The sequence below is a fragment of the Macrotis lagotis genome, chromosome 1 (genome assembly GCF_037893015.1).
Source record: "Macrotis lagotis isolate mMagLag1 chromosome 1, bilby.v1.9.chrom.fasta, whole genome shotgun sequence".
In the NCBI taxonomy this organism is placed as follows: Eukaryota; Metazoa; Chordata; class Mammalia; order Peramelemorphia; family Peramelidae; genus Macrotis; species Macrotis lagotis.
In genome coordinates, this window is record NC_133658.1 from 245070565 (window position 1) to 245087804 (window position 17240).

General features: G+C 37.9%; 1 protein-coding gene across 2 annotated transcripts in view; it reads right to left on the reverse strand.

The window, feature by feature from the left end:
• Nucleotides 1–10471, reverse strand: part of LMAN2L (lectin, mannose binding 2 like) — a 48832-nt gene extending 38361 nt beyond the window's left edge. For both annotated transcript variants that reach the window (XM_074210032.1, XM_074210033.1), the window contains exons 1-2: nt 10260–10471; nt 5557–5675 (exon numbers count right to left, since the gene is read on the reverse strand). In XM_074210032.1, the coding sequence (XP_074066133.1) occupies nt 5557–5675; nt 10260–10434 (294 nt within the window). In that variant the 5' untranslated portion in view covers nt 10435–10471. The remainder of the gene's footprint in view (nt 1–5556; nt 5676–10259) is intronic.
• Between the last annotated feature and the right edge of the window lie 6769 nt (nt 10472–17240).

Here is a 17240-nt window from a genome sequence, read left to right on the forward strand (position 1 = left end):
AGACTATTAAATTCACATGAAATTCTATTACTATATATATATATACCATAACTCCCCATGTATAAGAAGCACCCTTTTTCAAAATATTTGGGATCTAAAAACTGGGAGCATCTTATACAGTGGGTGTAGCTTTTTTTTACTTGCATTTCCCACTTTTTTAGTGCTTGCTGTCTGCACTCATTGTTTCACATATGTTACCAGAACGTTAGGTTATGTTTTGCCACATTCTGCCCAGAAATGGCTCAGAAAAGATTTTCCTACAGTGCTGAATTCAAGTTCAAAGTGATCCAGTTTGCAAAAGTGAATGAAAATTGTGCTGCTGAATGTAAGTTTGATCCTCCTCCAACTGAGAAAACAATCTGAGACTGGTACAGGAAGAAGAAACCCTACTGAAAACACCATGGCAGAAGAAGGCCAGGAGAGACAAGTCAGCAAAATGACCATTGGAATTCCTATGTTCACAAAGATAGCTCAGCATGAGGCAAGAAGAATTGCTGATGAAAAAGAAGTTCCTGATTTTAAAGGAGGACATACTTGGTGCTTCAGATTCATGAAACGGAATAGACTAAGCATGCATCCACACACCAAACTTGGCCAAAAGATGTCTGAAACCTATGAGCAGAAGAAGGTCCTTGAATTTCATGATGAATAAAACTTGAGTTCAATGACTTTATGTAATACATTTTTTTTTCAAATTTTGGGCCCCAAAATTAAGGTGTGTCTTATACATAGGAGCATCTAATACATGGGGAAATACAGTATATATATCATATTAACATGAGAAGAGAATCAACTGATTAAGGCAGGTTCTTTACATAACAGAAAAAAAGCATGCTCCCTTCACTCTAGGACCCATTGCTGTTGTTTGTCCATTCTCAAAAAAAGACCACGTCAGGGAGGTGATGCCATTACATGCACATGAATTGGATTTGAGTGAGGGGGTGCTGTGCAAAGTCATCAGTCTCATTTTCTCCTCTAGAGACATCTGGGACCAGTGGCCAGATATGGATCAAGATGACAGGAGATGGTCATGGATGCAAGGTAATCAGGTAAAGTAACTTACCCAAGATCACACATCTAGTACCCAAGCAAAGGGTAGATAGGTGTTACAGTAGATAGAGCACAAGCCCTGGAGTCAGAAGGAGCTAAATTCAAATCTGGCCTCAGACACATGACTCTTACTAGTTGTGTGACCTTGACCTCTATATTCCAATGTCTCCTACTAAACTATTTCCCAAACAGAAGCAGTAGCAGGAATTGGAATTTGGAGCTGGAAAAGCCATGTGGTACTAAGCTATTTTAATTATTGTGTGGTGGAATAGAAGCAGCAAGAGATTTAGAGTCAAAAGAATCTAGGTTCAAATTCTGCTCTGCTAACTTATTAGCTATGGGACCTCGTACAAGCCACACAACTCCACTGGTCTTCAATTAGTTCTCTCATCTTTCAAATGAGAGAAGATTGAACTAAATGATCTCTAAGGTCTCTTCCATCTCTAAAACTCTGATCCTATAAGCATATGACCCAGGAAAGCATTTCTGGATATACTGCCTGGTCACATCCTTACATGTAAAATCTACTAAATTAAGTTTGAATCAACAAGGTGAATCAAGACTACCATAAATTATTGATCCCCCCCAACTTAGACCTGTCCTACAAACACAACTCAAATTTATTCATAGTCACCTAAGTCTCCTGACTCTTAAGTTTGGTATACTTTCCGTTCCACCATGCCATTTGACTGTAAGCATGCCACCCACCCTTGTGGGGCCTTAACTTCTTCATCTATTAAAGGGAAATTCAGTCTGTCATGCTCACCCTTCAACCGTCAAGAAAACATAGGGCTAGCTCTGTAGACAAAGCTGCAGTACAGCACAGTAGAAAAAAAATGATAGATTTGGAATCAGAGAGCTTAGATTCAAATCCAGGGTTTTTTTGACTATAGGTCAATTCTCTAAATCTCACCCTGTCTCATCTATAAAATGAAGGGGTTGGGCTAGATGGTTCCTTAGATCTATTCCAGTTGTACACTTAAGATCCTTTGAAATTTCATTTTTTGAGGGCTGCTATAGTGGATTGAACACTGGTCCTGGAGTCAGGAGGACCTGAATTCAAATCCAGCATCAGACACTTAATAACTACCCAGCTGTGTGACCTTGGCTTAGTCACTTTAACCCCATTGCCTTAAATAAATAAATTTTAAAAAAAGAAAATTCATTTTTGGCCCAAAGTGACTTCATTAGTTACTCTCTAATGAAAAACTCTAAAGAACCCACATTTTTGTCTGGCTCCTTTATTATAAAAGAAGAAAAAAAGTCAAATCAGGGAACACCATGTCTCATGAAATGTTTTTGGGAATAATTACTAGATGGTATAAACAATTCCAACCAGCTCTTGGTCCTTTGCCAAGCTGGGGAGTAAATCAGAGTTCCTAAAACTAGATGCAGATGTCACAAAGCATGTTTCTGGTTATTATACAGTCCCTCCCCACTTCCCCCACCCAAGGAGCATCAGAAGAGAATACTTCTATAGGAAAAGCTTCTGCTACATAAACACAGTTCAAGATAAGGAGTTGAAAAATATAAGAAAAAATATGTAGTTATGAAGGACCTAAGATATGTAAATATGCTTATAGATATTAAGGAATGAGTGTTTAAGCAAGGTCTTCTGATTCCTAATTGTATACCATAACACAAAAGTTATCTGGAGGCAGTAGAATAAAAATGCTTTCAATTGTGAAGGTTCACTTAAAGTAGAGAGAAAATCATTTTCTCTCAGAGCCCACAAAGGCTCATAGATTTCTTGATTCTCCAGGAAAAAATTCAATGAGAAGTTTGACCTGAGTATTTAGGTTCTGAATGAAAATATATTTTAGAGGAAAACAGCAAAAATAGACCAACTAGGTTCATCCTAGAAAATTTGCAAACACAGTTTGCTCCCTGTCTCTGATATCATACTAATTCAGTTTTCATTTTCATTTTCAATTTGTAAGGCAGCAGGTACAATCAAGGGTCAAACTGAAAAAACATGCTTTCTAACCTTAAGGTAGCCTGGTAACTGCAAATCCTATCTCTTATAAAAGGCCTCCAGCCCACTTATCATCAGCCTTCCCATAATTTCTACTCATTAGTTTTAAGTCTCTTTTACCTCAGAAGCGAAGTAGAAAACATCTGCAAATACTTTAAATTCATCTTTATATAGCCTAGCTTTGAATTCCCTCATCACCCTGTTCTCAGTCCTCTGGATATGCTAAAATTTGTTAACATTCTTCCTAAAATGAGGCACCTAACTCACAATATTACAATTTGCCTGATATGGTCTAAGTAGAATACAATGGAACTCTTATAATCACTCTTATTTTAGATATGCAATTTTTAGTAATACAATTTAAAATAGCAATTTTGTGGGGAAGTCATATCATAATATTGCTTATATCAAGCTTTCAGTCACTAAAAAGAACCAGAACTAGAAGGCAGGGCTCCTGATAAATGACCCAATGCCCTTTCCATTTTTAACATGTTAACATCCAACCTTCTCAAAATTAATTTAAGAATTAGGATGAAGAGAATTCAGAGAAATATAGGGGGATGTGATAGAAGTAGAGTCAAAAGAATTAAATGCAATAACAAAACAAAGTGAACAACAAAAACCATGGAGTAAAACCATTTGTTAATTCATTTTTGATATACTCGATCATCAGAACAGGCAGACTGTCCATCAAACTGAACAACATTAGAGCCATGCAGTCAAAGTTAAAGGACATTACAAAATACCAATAAAAACTTATTTTTCAAGACCTACATAATTTCTGTTAATAATTAATAAACTATTTTGGGGAAATGTTCTTTGTTGGGAGATTTTTTGGATATGTGTTGGGAATATATCATGTCAAAACAAAATATATTGGTAAATTTTTACCAATGTCAAAGAACTACTGAGATTTTATCACTTGGAAATCCATAGGACTCCAGCTGATCAGGCATACAAGATCATAGGAACCATAGGACATATAACTTTTCCATAGTCCTTGATAAACATTATCATTCTTTTTTTTTTTTTAGTTTTTTGCAAGGCAAATGGGATTAAGTGGCTTGCCCAAGGCCACACAGCTAGGTAATTATTGTCTGAGACCGGATTTGAACCCAGGTACTCCTGACTCCAAGGCCAGTGCTTTATCCACTATGCCACCTAGCCGCCCCAACATTATCATTCTTATCCTAACAACAAGCCCTATGAAGTCCCAACAGGGATTAAAAATTCAATCTCCATATGAGAAAACTGCAGTAGGTAGTGTTTATACACAACTAACAACTTGAAAAATATATGGGCTCATTCTAGGAGGATTAAAAATGTTATTCACCTTTATTTACTATTACATCTCAATGTAATTGTATTAATAACTAGCATTTATATAGAGCTTTAATCTCTTGACATACATCACATTATTATATGTCCTTTGTAGGCATCGGTTTTTTCAATGGTAAATTGAGTAATTAGATGATTATACTAAATTTCCTTCTAGTTCTTCATCTATGGTCTTTATCTTTCCCTCTCTTCAGCTTATTAAAAATGCTTCATGGGTATGAGCTACCATTTTTTATTTGTATGCCCAGTATCTAGCAAAAAATCTTGCCACAGAAGATACCGAGGGCCTGAGTGACAACCCAGGTCTCCTAACTCCCAGATTTACCATACCACATTGTCACTGAATGTATCTAAGAATACAGAGATTGGAAAAAAGTGATTCAATATTACCAAAATTTAAATTAATGGAAGAGTTCTTGAATAAATGAACTCCCTCATCTGACTGTCATTTTCCACAAGATTGGTCCAAATAAAATTAATAGGAAAATGTTGCAACAGTTCTACTTGGTTGAGGATCATCAACAGCTCAAAGGATCATCCTTTAGTATTTGTAATACAGATGTGAAAAAAGCAAGTTCAGGTTCATAGGAGCCTAAGATCAAATCTAAAAAGATACTAAGAATTATGCAGAGAAGCCAAACAGTTCTAAAGGATTTGAAAGAATATTAGCAACCAATAGCCTCATTTATATTTGTATGAAATCAGATCCCCACTAGGAATATGGTATGTACCTCTCGAGGAACACAAAATAAATTGAGAAAAGTTCCAGAGTAAAAACAAAATTATATTCTTTAGTCAGCATAATTAAGGGAGTTGCTTAAAAGCCCAAAGGCAATAATTTTAACACAATTTGAAGTCATGCACTACTTTAGTAAACAAGTAATAAATATGTCAAAATAAATATGATACTCCACAGGTTTTACAAGTTCAAAATATAAATGAGAAGATTTACAAAATGTCATGAATGAAAAATCCATACTGAAATATGCTTAAATGCTTATGGTATTCCTTTAGCCACATAAATGGTATGGTACACAAAGCAACTACCACCCTCTCCTAGAATAGGTCACTTAGAAATATTGTCAGAAATAAAATACTGAACTGGAAGGACTATAGAGCTGAGCCAGCATGACCTTCTAAACTTCTTAGATATTCTGCTTGATCACCAATGGAGTAAGGATAAAGATTCTTACCACCCGGTTCCAGAGGGCTCCCTGTTTGCTCTGCATATCTGGGGTAAGGCGGATATACTGGGTCATCACCATGGCATTCCCCATCAGGGTCCATAGAGAAGAACTGCTAGTACCCACACCTACAGGGAGGAAAATTAGAAGAGTGCTCATAAATCAACAATGCTTTCTTTTCTATTGTCTCACTAACTTACCTCTACATCTAACTAAAACTTTTAAAATATTTTTTTTTCCTGTGTAGCAGCACCAAGTTCCCCTTTTCAGACATGGATTTCAAAGAACTTTAGAGATATCCATTTAGTCATCCAACCACCAATCCACCACTGATTAGAAGTCAGGATAATTCATTTTATAAATGAAAAAAAAAATCATGAGGAAAAAAAGTGCCCCAAATCAAACAAACTAGGTGAAAAAGTGGTTAGAGATACTGGACTTTGAAGTCAAGAAGACATAAATTCAGATTCTGCCTCAGATATAAGAGCTGTGCAACCCTAGGCAAGTCACTGGAGCTCTCTCAACCTCATCTGAAAAAAAGATAATAGCCCCTACCTCTCAGGATTTTGAGTATCAAAAGATGTATGACAAGAGATTAAAGCACCATATAAAAGCTAGCTATAATACAATCACACTGAGATGTAACAGTAAAGAAAGGTGGATAACATTTTTTAATCTTCCTAGAAAGAGCTCATGTTTTCCAAGTTGTTAGTTGTGTATACACACACACTACCCACTCAAACACACACACAGAGAAATATACACATTTGGTTGACTGTTGCCCTTCTCAAAGATGGCCTAAAATGACATTGCTATGTTTGGGTCAAGATACAGTGTGTCCAACTGTGGTTGATCAGACTAATACAAATTCAGAAGGTTCTACCACAGATTGGGCATAAGGAATCCTTAGTTTCCTTCAGGTTTCCACTCAGGTGATACATTTTAGCAACAGCTTTACTAATCTCTTTAGAGATTAGTATTCTCTCCCTCTTCAGATTATTTTGTTTTTTAACTACATGTCTAATTACTGTATCCTTTGAGTACAATGAAATATCTTTGAGGGACTGCTTTTTATTTTTATCTTTGTTTAAAAAAAATGCCCTACAGAAGCTTTCAAACATTTTGGTCTCAGATCTCTTTTTACCCTCTTAAGAATTACTGAGAACTCCAAAAAGCTTTTGTTTGGGTGGGTTATATAAAGAACAATAGTATTATTATGAAAATAGTTTCAATCTTTTGTACCCTCTGAAAGGGTCACAGAGCCTTCTAAGGGCCAAGAGGTCACACTTGGGATCCATGGACAGTGCTGGAATAGGACTAGACATGTGGTTTTAGTTGGGGATCTTCTGGTGGGAAAACACCCACCCCCATACAAAGATAGGTAACTATGCTGCAACTAAGGTTTAGAATTGCTTAGGTTGCACTGAAAGGTTAAATGATTAGCCTAGACTTGGTATGTGTCAGAGATGAGATTTGAACTCTGGTTTATGTGACTACAAAGTCAGATCTTTATCTGCTGTGCCAAGTTACCTCTCATGTCTAGCACCAACTAGGTGCTTAATAATGTCTGAAGAATAAATGTTGGGCCATTTAGTCCAACATACACCTGAAAAAAGAATCCTGCCACAAAACATCTTACAAAATATTCATCTAGTCTTTGCTTAAAGACCTCAATGAAGATTTGTACACCTAAGATTCCTTATCCCCAACTTCCAATTTATAAACTCTTTAAGGCTAGAGACAGTTTTATGAATTTTTGTATCTCTCTGTGGGCCCTATACTTAGTATAAAACTAAAGAAATGTTTGCTTCATAAAGAAAATTCTCCCTCCCCCTAATAATAACTAAGGAGCTTTGTTTTTTTAGGTAGTGATAATAGAATCATAGATTTGGAACTGGAAGGGACCTCAGAAGTAATCTAATCCAACCCCTTATTTTACAGATAAGGAAACTGAGGCTTAGACAGATTGTGACTTGTCAAATTCTTTCTATTATACCATGAAGAACAAATTGTGGTTAGTTTCTTCTTTTATGTCACCAATAGTATATCCTTAATAAATATTAGGATCATATAGAATCACAAATTCTGAGCCATAAGGAAGCTTGTGACTTGAATGTGAAAATTATATATATGTATCTTTGAGTATATATATATATATATATATATAGCCAAGATACACACACACACACACACACACACACACACACACAGAAATACATATATAATTTGTTTTTACTCATGATAAATCCTGCATTCTTTTGCCTGTTAAGTAAAGTGGATCAGTCCTGTTCTACTCTGACATGGTACTGGGTACACACACACACACACACACACACACACACACAAACACTGCTTTTCACTTTAGAGGAAAAGAAAATTAGTAAGAAGGCAGTATACATATTATGTAAAAAGCCAAAAATATCAGCTCTGGTACTCTTATAACACTTCCCACTATTTAGTTGGTTATGGTTAAAGGTCTGAACAATCTATAGTCATTGAATAGCACAAAGATAATAAAGTTAAAATCAACAAAAGATTTACTAGGTAGCTATGGGTAAGATATTTTGCTAGATACTGGGCATATAAAGATAAAAAAGGTAGCTCATAGCCATGAAGCATTTTTAACAAACTGAAGAGAAAGAGAAAGACCACAGATGATGAACTAGAAGAAAATTTAGTATAATCATGTAGTCTAATCATTCAATTTATCATTGAGAAAATTGAGGCCTACAAAGGATATATAATAATAAAAGACTAGCTAGGCAGAACCAAGATCCAAACTCATATCTTCTAACACTTGATTATTCTTTTAACTTGAATCATGCCATCACTCTACACACAAGTATGACCAAAGTTAGTAGCAAAGGAGTGAGGCAGACAAAATGTTCTGGGAAAGTAAAGGAAGGGGGGAGCAAAGAGGGACTGTTCACTTTATTTTTTTATCAACAAGTAGTTCTTTTCCTTTCCCACTTCGCCCTTTAAGTGGAAAAATAAAAGCAAAAACTTTGTTTATAAGTATGCAGCCAGGGGAAAAAAAAATTCCCACATTTTCCACATTCAAGCCTAAATCCATAACTGCTGTTAGGAGGTAACAAGGACTTAGATTCATTCAGTTGGTCACTGTATTGATCTTCCAATGTTTTTTTTGGTTTTAAAATACTATTTTTATTGTATAAATTGTTCTAGTTCTTCTCACTTCACTCTGCATCTTTTCATATAAGTCTTTCCAGGTTTCTCTGAATCCATTCATTTTCATCATTTTTTCTTTTTAGGTTTTTGCAAGGCAAACGGGGTTAAGTGGCTTGCCCAAGGCCACACAGCTAGGTAATTATAAAGTGTCTGAGACCGGATTTGAACCCAGGTACTCCTCACTCCAGGGCCGGTGCTTTATCCACTGCGACACCTAGCTGCCCCCATTTTCATCATTTCTTACCTCACAATAGTATTCAACTACATTCGCATACCATAATTTGTTCAACCGTAATTGATAGGCATCCCCTTAGTTTCCAATTCTTTACTATACCAAAAAGAGTTACTATAAATACTTTATGTACATATGGGTTGTTTATTTTTCTTTCTTTCTTTGATCTTTTTGGAAGACAGATCTAATGAAGGTATGACTGAGTCAAAGGGCAGGCATAATTTAGTGACATCATTCTCACAGTTCCAAACTGCTTTCAAGAATGACTGGACCAGGGGTGGCTAGGTGGTATAGTGGATAAAGCACCGGCCCTGGAGTCAGGAGTACCTGGGTTCAAATCCTGTCTCAGACACTTAATAATTACCTAGCTGTGTGGCCTTGGGCAAGCCACTTAACCCCGTTTGCCTTGCAAAAAAAAGAATGACTGGACCAGGAGTAGTTTGGTGGCTCAGTGGATAGAGCACCTGGAGTCAGGAGGATCTGAGTTCAAATTCGACCTCAGACACCTAATAATTACTTAGCAGTGAGGCAAGTCACTTAATCCCATTGCCTTGCAAAAACAAACAAAAAAAAAAGATTGGCTGGACCAATTCACTGATCCAACAGTACACTAATGTTCCTGTTTTCATAGTCACTCCAGAGTTAAACATTTTCCCTATTCTACAAATACATCGATTGAGTATTAGAGGCAGAACCATAAGAGTTATTTTAAATTGCATTTCTCCATTGGTGCATGTTTCCAGATGGCTGCTTACAACTTTAATATCTTTGAAAGAACTGCCTTTGAACAGAAAAGTTCCTAATTAACCTATTTATTCAGTCCCTGAAAAATGAATCAAGTCCTTGAACTCACGGTCTGGGAGCTAAAATGGACCCCCCCTCCCCACGACATCTGGTATAATCGCCTCCTTTTTCTTTAGAGTAAAAACTTGGTCCTGAGGAGTTGAATGCCTTGGCCAAGGTCACGCGGGGAGTCAAGTGCAGAGCTGGTTTTGGACTCAAAGTCTCCTGACTCCACATCCGGGGATCCGCATCATAAAGAACTCCCCGGGCATCTTCTCCCTGCCTCTGCAGCTGGTGCTTCCCGCCTGTGCTGGGCACAGCCGAGGGTCCCGACCCCCGAGGGGGCACTCGGGAAGCCCGGGCCGAGCGGAACCACTGCTCAGCCGCGGGGCGGTCAGTCCCGGCCACGGCTCGGGAAGAGCCAGAGCGCCCCCCCCCCGCCCCGCCCCCAGCTCCTCCGACCTCTGCTCTGTGACCTCTGCCCCGCGCCCGACCCCGGCCCCCTCACCCTGGTACGGCTTGGAAAGCGAGTGCTCCCGCTTCAGGTATTCATCGGTCTGGTCTGCCGCGGCCGGCCCGAGCCCCAGCAAGAGGGGTAGGAACACGGCGAAGAAGCCCGCACGGACGAGTCGAGCCCCTCGCCCCGGCCCCCGCCGGCCCGACGCTCCGGGAATCACCGCCATCTTCCTCGCCGCCGCCGCCTAGCTCAGCACCCGCCCTCTCTCTCCTCCCATTGGTCCGAAGGGTCATCCGCCCCGCGTGCGATTGGTCGCCAATAGGTCCCCGCGGCCACAGGTGAGCATCTCGCTGATTGGGTACCTTGGGCATCAGTTGCCCTGCCAACCCAAGGGAGGAGCGTGGCATTTCAAAGAGTCCGCTTAATTTGCATTTTCGTGGGGCTCGCAGAGCATTCTGGGGAACGAAGTCTTTTATTTGAAGTCCATAGTCATGCTTTACTGTTAAAGAGATAGTGGTGCTTATTTTTTTCTCCTCCCCTCTCCCCGCCCAACAAATCTTTAGGGCCCAGGTGAAGAGCCCTATGGAAGAAACATGTTTCAGAACTGCTTTTGCGATTTTACCGGTGGGAGGGGGAAGCAGAAATGAAAAGGCTCTTCCTTTCCTTGCCCCAAGATAATTCCACTACTAATAACCCATAACTGGAAATTTAGAACAGGAAATTGACTTTTTGTTGTTTAGTCTCTTTTCAGTCATGTGGGACCGAATGGGGTCTTCCTAGCGCCATTTGGGGTTTTCGTGGCAAAGATATTGGAGGGGTTTGCCCTTTCTTTCTCTAACTTATTTTACAGATGAGGAAACTGAGGCAAATAAGGTTAAGTGACTTGCCCGGGGTCACATTGCTAGAAGTGTCTTGAGTGCAGATTGGAACTCAGAAAGGGGTTTTCCTGACTCCAGACCTAACTGCCAAGAAACTGGCTGATCATAAGCATTTTTTTTTGTTTTCTTTTTGAAACTTACACCATTCATTGTCAAATAAAGTATGTGCGGTGTGTGTAAATAGGCCTGTGATTTTATCCTTCTAGTGAACTCTTACGAACAAAGTTCCCTCCACTTCAAATTATAAGCTGGTTAATTTATGTCAATTCCTAACAAAGTAATAGAGTATATTATTAAGGAAAAGGTTTTGTGAATATCTAGAAAACAAAGAAGAGTTTATAAAAAGCCAGCATGATTTCACCCAGAACAGGCTTGACCTCTCCCCTGCCCCCCCAACCATAGTTTAAGTCCTCACAATGTCTTCCTTGGACAATCTCAAAAGACTCTATATTGCTCATTCTACCTCTAGTTTCTTCCTTTCTCCAACAGCCAAAGTAGTGTTACCAAAGTACAGGCTGGTCACGCCACTGTCTCTAGTCCAAGTTCCAGCAGTTTCCTATGGCCTCTAGAAAAATTAAAATTTAGTATTAATAAAGTTTGTCACCACCTGGCCTCAACCTACCTTTCCAACTTTATTATATATAAAACACTTGTTCATGTACTCTAAACTTCAGACAAACTCATTATTTTCTGTGGATTACATTTGACATTCGTTTTCTTGTCTCCTATCTTTGCATAGAATATTTCCCATGCCTAAAATGCACTCCTTTCTCATGCCCACTATTTAGAATCCCTAGCTTTCCTAACATTCTTCTAGAAGTCAGCTTACCATTCTGCATAAGGTCTTTCCTGATTTCCCTCAACTATTGGTACCTCTTCCTCCAAATTATTTTGAATTTACTTTGTATATTTTTAAAACATTCTTATTTATATATATTTTGCTTCCCCTAATAGACCATATACTCCTCCAAGGCAGAGGACTATTTTTGATTATGCCTTTGTATCCTCAAATTCCTAGCACAGTTCCTACCATTGAATAGGCACTTAATAATTGACTAAACAATTGATTCTCAATATGTTGATTAAGGTCATGCCAGACTAACCTTATTCCCTTTCTTAACTAAGTTACTAGATCAGGAGAATGTGGCAAATATAGTTGACCTAGATTTTATTAAAGTATTTGATGAAGTATATCTTGCCATTCCAAGCAAAAAGACTGCATGATGTGAACTAGGCAATAGTCCAATTTGAGGGATTCAGAATTAGCTGAATGGTTAGATTCAATAGTAGTATTAATTTGGAAGGAGTTTCCCAAGGGGGAAATTAGTGAGATTAGTGATGGATATTTATTTTTCAATACCTTTATTAAGGAATACTTGAATAAAGATAAAAATCGCATACTTATCAAATTTGTAGATGGTAAAACACTTAGGGTAATAGCTAATAAACCGGTGGGTCAAATGAAAAAATAGAAAATTAAAAGAGATAAATGTAAAGGTTATGATTAGGTTTTTAAAAATTGACTTTCTAGCTGTGTGACCCTGAGCAAGTCATTTAACCGCATTGCCTTGCAAAAAACAAAAAGAAAAAAAATAATTGACTTCCAAAGTACTACATGGGTTAAGGGGCCCATAGTTAGACAGCAGTGTATCTGAACAGGATCTGGATGTTTAAGAAAATCACAAGCTCAATGAGTCAATGGCATAAGATAGCAGTCAAAAAAAAAAGCTAATGCAATTTTAGGGTATATTAAGAGTTATAGAATCCCAAGACTAAGATGTTGATAATCCCATTGGACTCTTCTTGGGTCAAACCACAACAGGATCATTATATTCAACTCTGGACATCAGAGTTTAGGAAGGATATTAAGAAAGGTAGAAAGCATCCCAAGACAAACAATCAAGATGTTGGTGTTCACAACAACTCCTATGAATTAATAAACTTCCACATGCAAATGATTCTCAAATCTATATATCCAGTGCTAACATTTCTCCAGAGCTCCAAGATTCCTTTCCTGTGAAATTGGCAAGCATTTGTTTCTAGACCAGAGATTTTCACTGGGATGGAATTCAAAAATATTAGAGCTAGCAAACTTCTTGATGTGCATCTAATCTAATTCCTTTACTTTACAGCTGAGGTAACCAAAAACTTTCCTTAAAACTATGGAAAGGCAGTGTGACACTGTAGTAATTATCCAATGAAGGAGTGTAACCTGAATTGTCCGCTAGATGGCATTCTCCTTGAGTCACCTCAATTCCTTTCTAAATGACATACCTACTGCCTATTCCAACCTAATTTGCTTTCTCTGAGTGCTGCTGGCTGACTTCCGAATTTAGTTAAGGAATGATAGGGAATATTGCTGAAAGTCTCTTTTTAAAAAAGAAATCTATGATTGGTAGATGATTGCAGTCTTTAAGAGCAACAATTCTCAAACTTTTTGGTCTCAGTACCCCTTTATATATTCTTAAGGTCTCTCAAAGAACATATGTAGGTTATATCTATCAATATTCACTGTATTAGAAGCTGAAATATATTATTGTTATTATTAAAATAGTTTTGATCCCACAGATCCCCCTGAAATGTACCCCAGTGGGGTACTTGGCCCATATTTTGAGTACTACTGCTCTAGTCCTCCTACCTTGCCTCTGGAATCTCTTCTTCCCAGGCAGTAATCCTTTCTCATTCACACAACCTTCTATGACCACAGAGCTTTGTTTTGCTTGCTTTTTAATATATAAATCAAAATGTGGGGAAAATGTATACACTCCTATACTTGGAGCAAATCCACTTCCTACCTAAAATACTCTTATTAGCCCACCAAGATCTTTGAGGTGTCAGTAGTCCAGTCCAGTACTATTTATACTCAAGTGTGTGCTAGTAAATGTTTAATCGTTGTCTGAGGACCAGGTAAGGAAATGTGCTCAGGAAATACTTTTAATCGTAATCTGCATTATTATAATTTTCTACATCATTTTCTTGAGTCTAGACAATCAGCAAAACAATAAATCAATTTATTTGTAGAGTTTGCCAATTTCCAAACTGCAAGTGCTTACACCAAAAATTTAACAACTGGCTTTTGGGAGTCAGTTCAAACCAACTCTAATTCATTGTTGCCTATACCCCACAGGTCATGAAAAAGACTAAAGGAAAAGATTATCATAAAAATCCTCTCACAAGGTCAGTACAATAAACAGATAAAACATGGTAGAAGATAGATGATAGAGAGAAGGCAAGGGAATGAGCATTTATAGAATAATATATGTCAGACACTGTGCTAAATTAGAACTTTTTACAAATATCTCATTTAATCCTTACAACAACTCTGCAAGGTGGGTGCTGTTATTATCCCCTTTTTAGAATTGAGGAAACAGAGTCAAACAGAGGTTAAATGATTTGGTCAGGGTCACACAGTTAATAAATATCCGAGACCAGGCACCATATCAACTGTGCTGAGAGACACAAGCAGAGGAAAAAAAGGGGGGGGGAGAGAAAGAGAGAGAGAGACAGAGAGACAGAGAGACAGAGACAGAGAGACAGAGAGAGAGACAGACAGACAGTGATGGAGATAAAGATAGGCAGAGAGAGAGAGACAGGTAGAGAGAAAGAGGGAAGGGGAAGAGAAAATCAGAGACAGAGATAAAGATAGAGAGAAAGGCAGAAAGAAAGAGAGGGGAGGGGAAGAGAATCAGAGACAGAGATAAAGATAGCAAGCAGAGGGAAAGAGGCAGAAAAAGAGAGGTAGAGAGAAAAGTGGGAGAGAGACAAAAAACAGAGATAAAGATAGAAAAGAGACAGAAAGAGAGAGACAGAGAGACAGAAAAACAGGCAGGCAGGCAGAGAAAAGAGAGAGGAGGGACAGAGAGAAAGAAACAGAGAGAGAGAGAGAGAGATGCAGAGAGACAGAGAGAAGATTTATTATTTAATCACTGTGTTAAACAATATGGATATTTTACAATTAAACAAGATAGTCTTTGCCCTCAATGACTTTACATTCTAAAGGAGGAAGAAAACACATAAAGAGGAGCCTTCTCTCCTATTTCAGCCCCAAAATATTTCAATAGCTGCTCCTCCCAAGCACTCTGGCCCCCCACTGCACTGATATTTGATTCGATTGCTATCTGGGTTCTTCTTATTCAGGGGAATGCTAGTTATTGTCTTCTTGGCTCCTCTCCCTTTTTTTGCTTCTGGTCATTAGCAGATTGAATTCTAAGATCCTTCCAGTTAACAGTCCTAATGCTTAGCTCTCAATATTATTGCAATGACGGCTGATCTTGATGGAATGTTCTGAAATGACTGGAATGTTCTGAAACTCAAGGGTAAATGAGGAAAAGGACCCCAGACCTATTTGCCTCTTTACAGAACTTGCAGTTTCCCTTGTTTTCACATGATTTTTAAAAAACATTTTATTTGTTTTTCCAACTATGTACAATGAGTTTTTACCAAAAAGTTTTTGCAAGGTTTTGAATTTTACATTTTTCTCCATCCCTCTTCCTTTCCCATTCCCCCTGACAGAAAGCAATATGATATAGACTCTACATTTATAACCAACTCACATGATTTCTTTTCCATTTCAAGAGAATGCTTTAGGCAGTTTTACTTCCTAGTCCTTGCTTTCTATTAAAGAAGTTTAGGGCAGTTTGACTTCTCATAATGTCTCACAGTTTCAGTTTTCTCTTGTAAGCAACCTTCCTAACTGCCAAAAAGATGAAAAGATGATATAGAAACACTACCTATAAAGGAATTTAGTAAATATAGTGTCAAATAAATATTTTGAAGTCAGCTTGCCCAGAAACATCAGAATTCTTTTTTTAAAAAAGTTCTCTAAGAAAAAAAACTGATTTTACTCTATTCTAAGGGGAAATTCAGGTTAGACTCAGTAGCATACTGGAGTCAGCTCATCCTGGCTATAAAGGTTAAATTTTCAGTATGAGCAGTTATAGCTTGGAAACAGGGAAACACTACAAATCAACAAGGAAGTAACTAGGAGGTTCAGTGAATAGAACACTGGATCAAAAGTCAAGAAGAGCTGAGTTCAAATACTTACTAGCTGTGTGATCCACATAGGCAAGTCACTTTGCTTCAGTTTCCACATTTGCAAAATGATCTAGAGAAGGAAATAGCAAACCACTCCAGAAGCTTTGCCAAGAAAACCCCAAATGAGGTCACAAAACATCTCACTTGACTGAAACAACTGAACAAAAATAAATCCATTCTATCTACCATAGCAAGAGTTTGTATTTTATTGTCTTGTTTCATTATCATTATTTAAAATGTTTATGATTGTTTTAATAAATAAAAAGGTGTTTTGTTTGGGGGGGTATATATAAGTGGAAGGAAAAACATGATAGATGAAACTCCTCAACTGAGGTAATCACAACTGTGGGAAGGCCATAAATAACCAAAGGATAAATTACCATAAGTGCTGCTCAAGGGTCTAATGGTTAATAAACTGCTTCATGAGTACTATCCTGGGTAGAGCAAACCTGTAAAGTAAAATGGGGGAAAAAAAAGTGAAATGAAGCTCCACGGAGACATTTATAGTGTTTCATATCTATCACTTCTTTTTCATTCTCACTGCCTCTAACCTGTACTTTTATGCCTTTACTTGGAGTGCTAGGCTGGTTTTTAACTTTCCATTATCTCTCAATTCTTCAAAAGTCATTTATTAAGCATCTAGCATTTGCCAAGAATTGTGTTAACATTGGAAACGCAAAGAACAGACCTTAGCCTCTAGGCATTCACAGTCTATGGGAGAAACAGTATGATAATAGTAATGTACACAAAAGTAATGTACAGGAAAATTAGAATTAATCACAGAATTTAGGGACTAGTATTAAGGAAGACAGGGATAGATTTCTTATAGAAGGTAAGACTTGAACTACGTTTTTTGGGGGGGGGGGGTTAGGTTTTTTTCTTTTGGCAAGGCAATGGGGTTAAGTGGCTTGCCCAAGGCCACACAGCTAGGTAATTATTAAGTGTCTGAGGCTGGATATGAACTCAGGTACTCCTGACACCAGGGCTGGTGCTCTATCCACTGCACCACCTAGCCACCCCTTTGAACTACCTTTTAAAGAAAGCCAGAAAAATTAGAAAATAGAGATGAGGTAGGGGAGAGTAGAGAGAAAGTAGAGATGAGAGGAGAGGCATGAGGGAC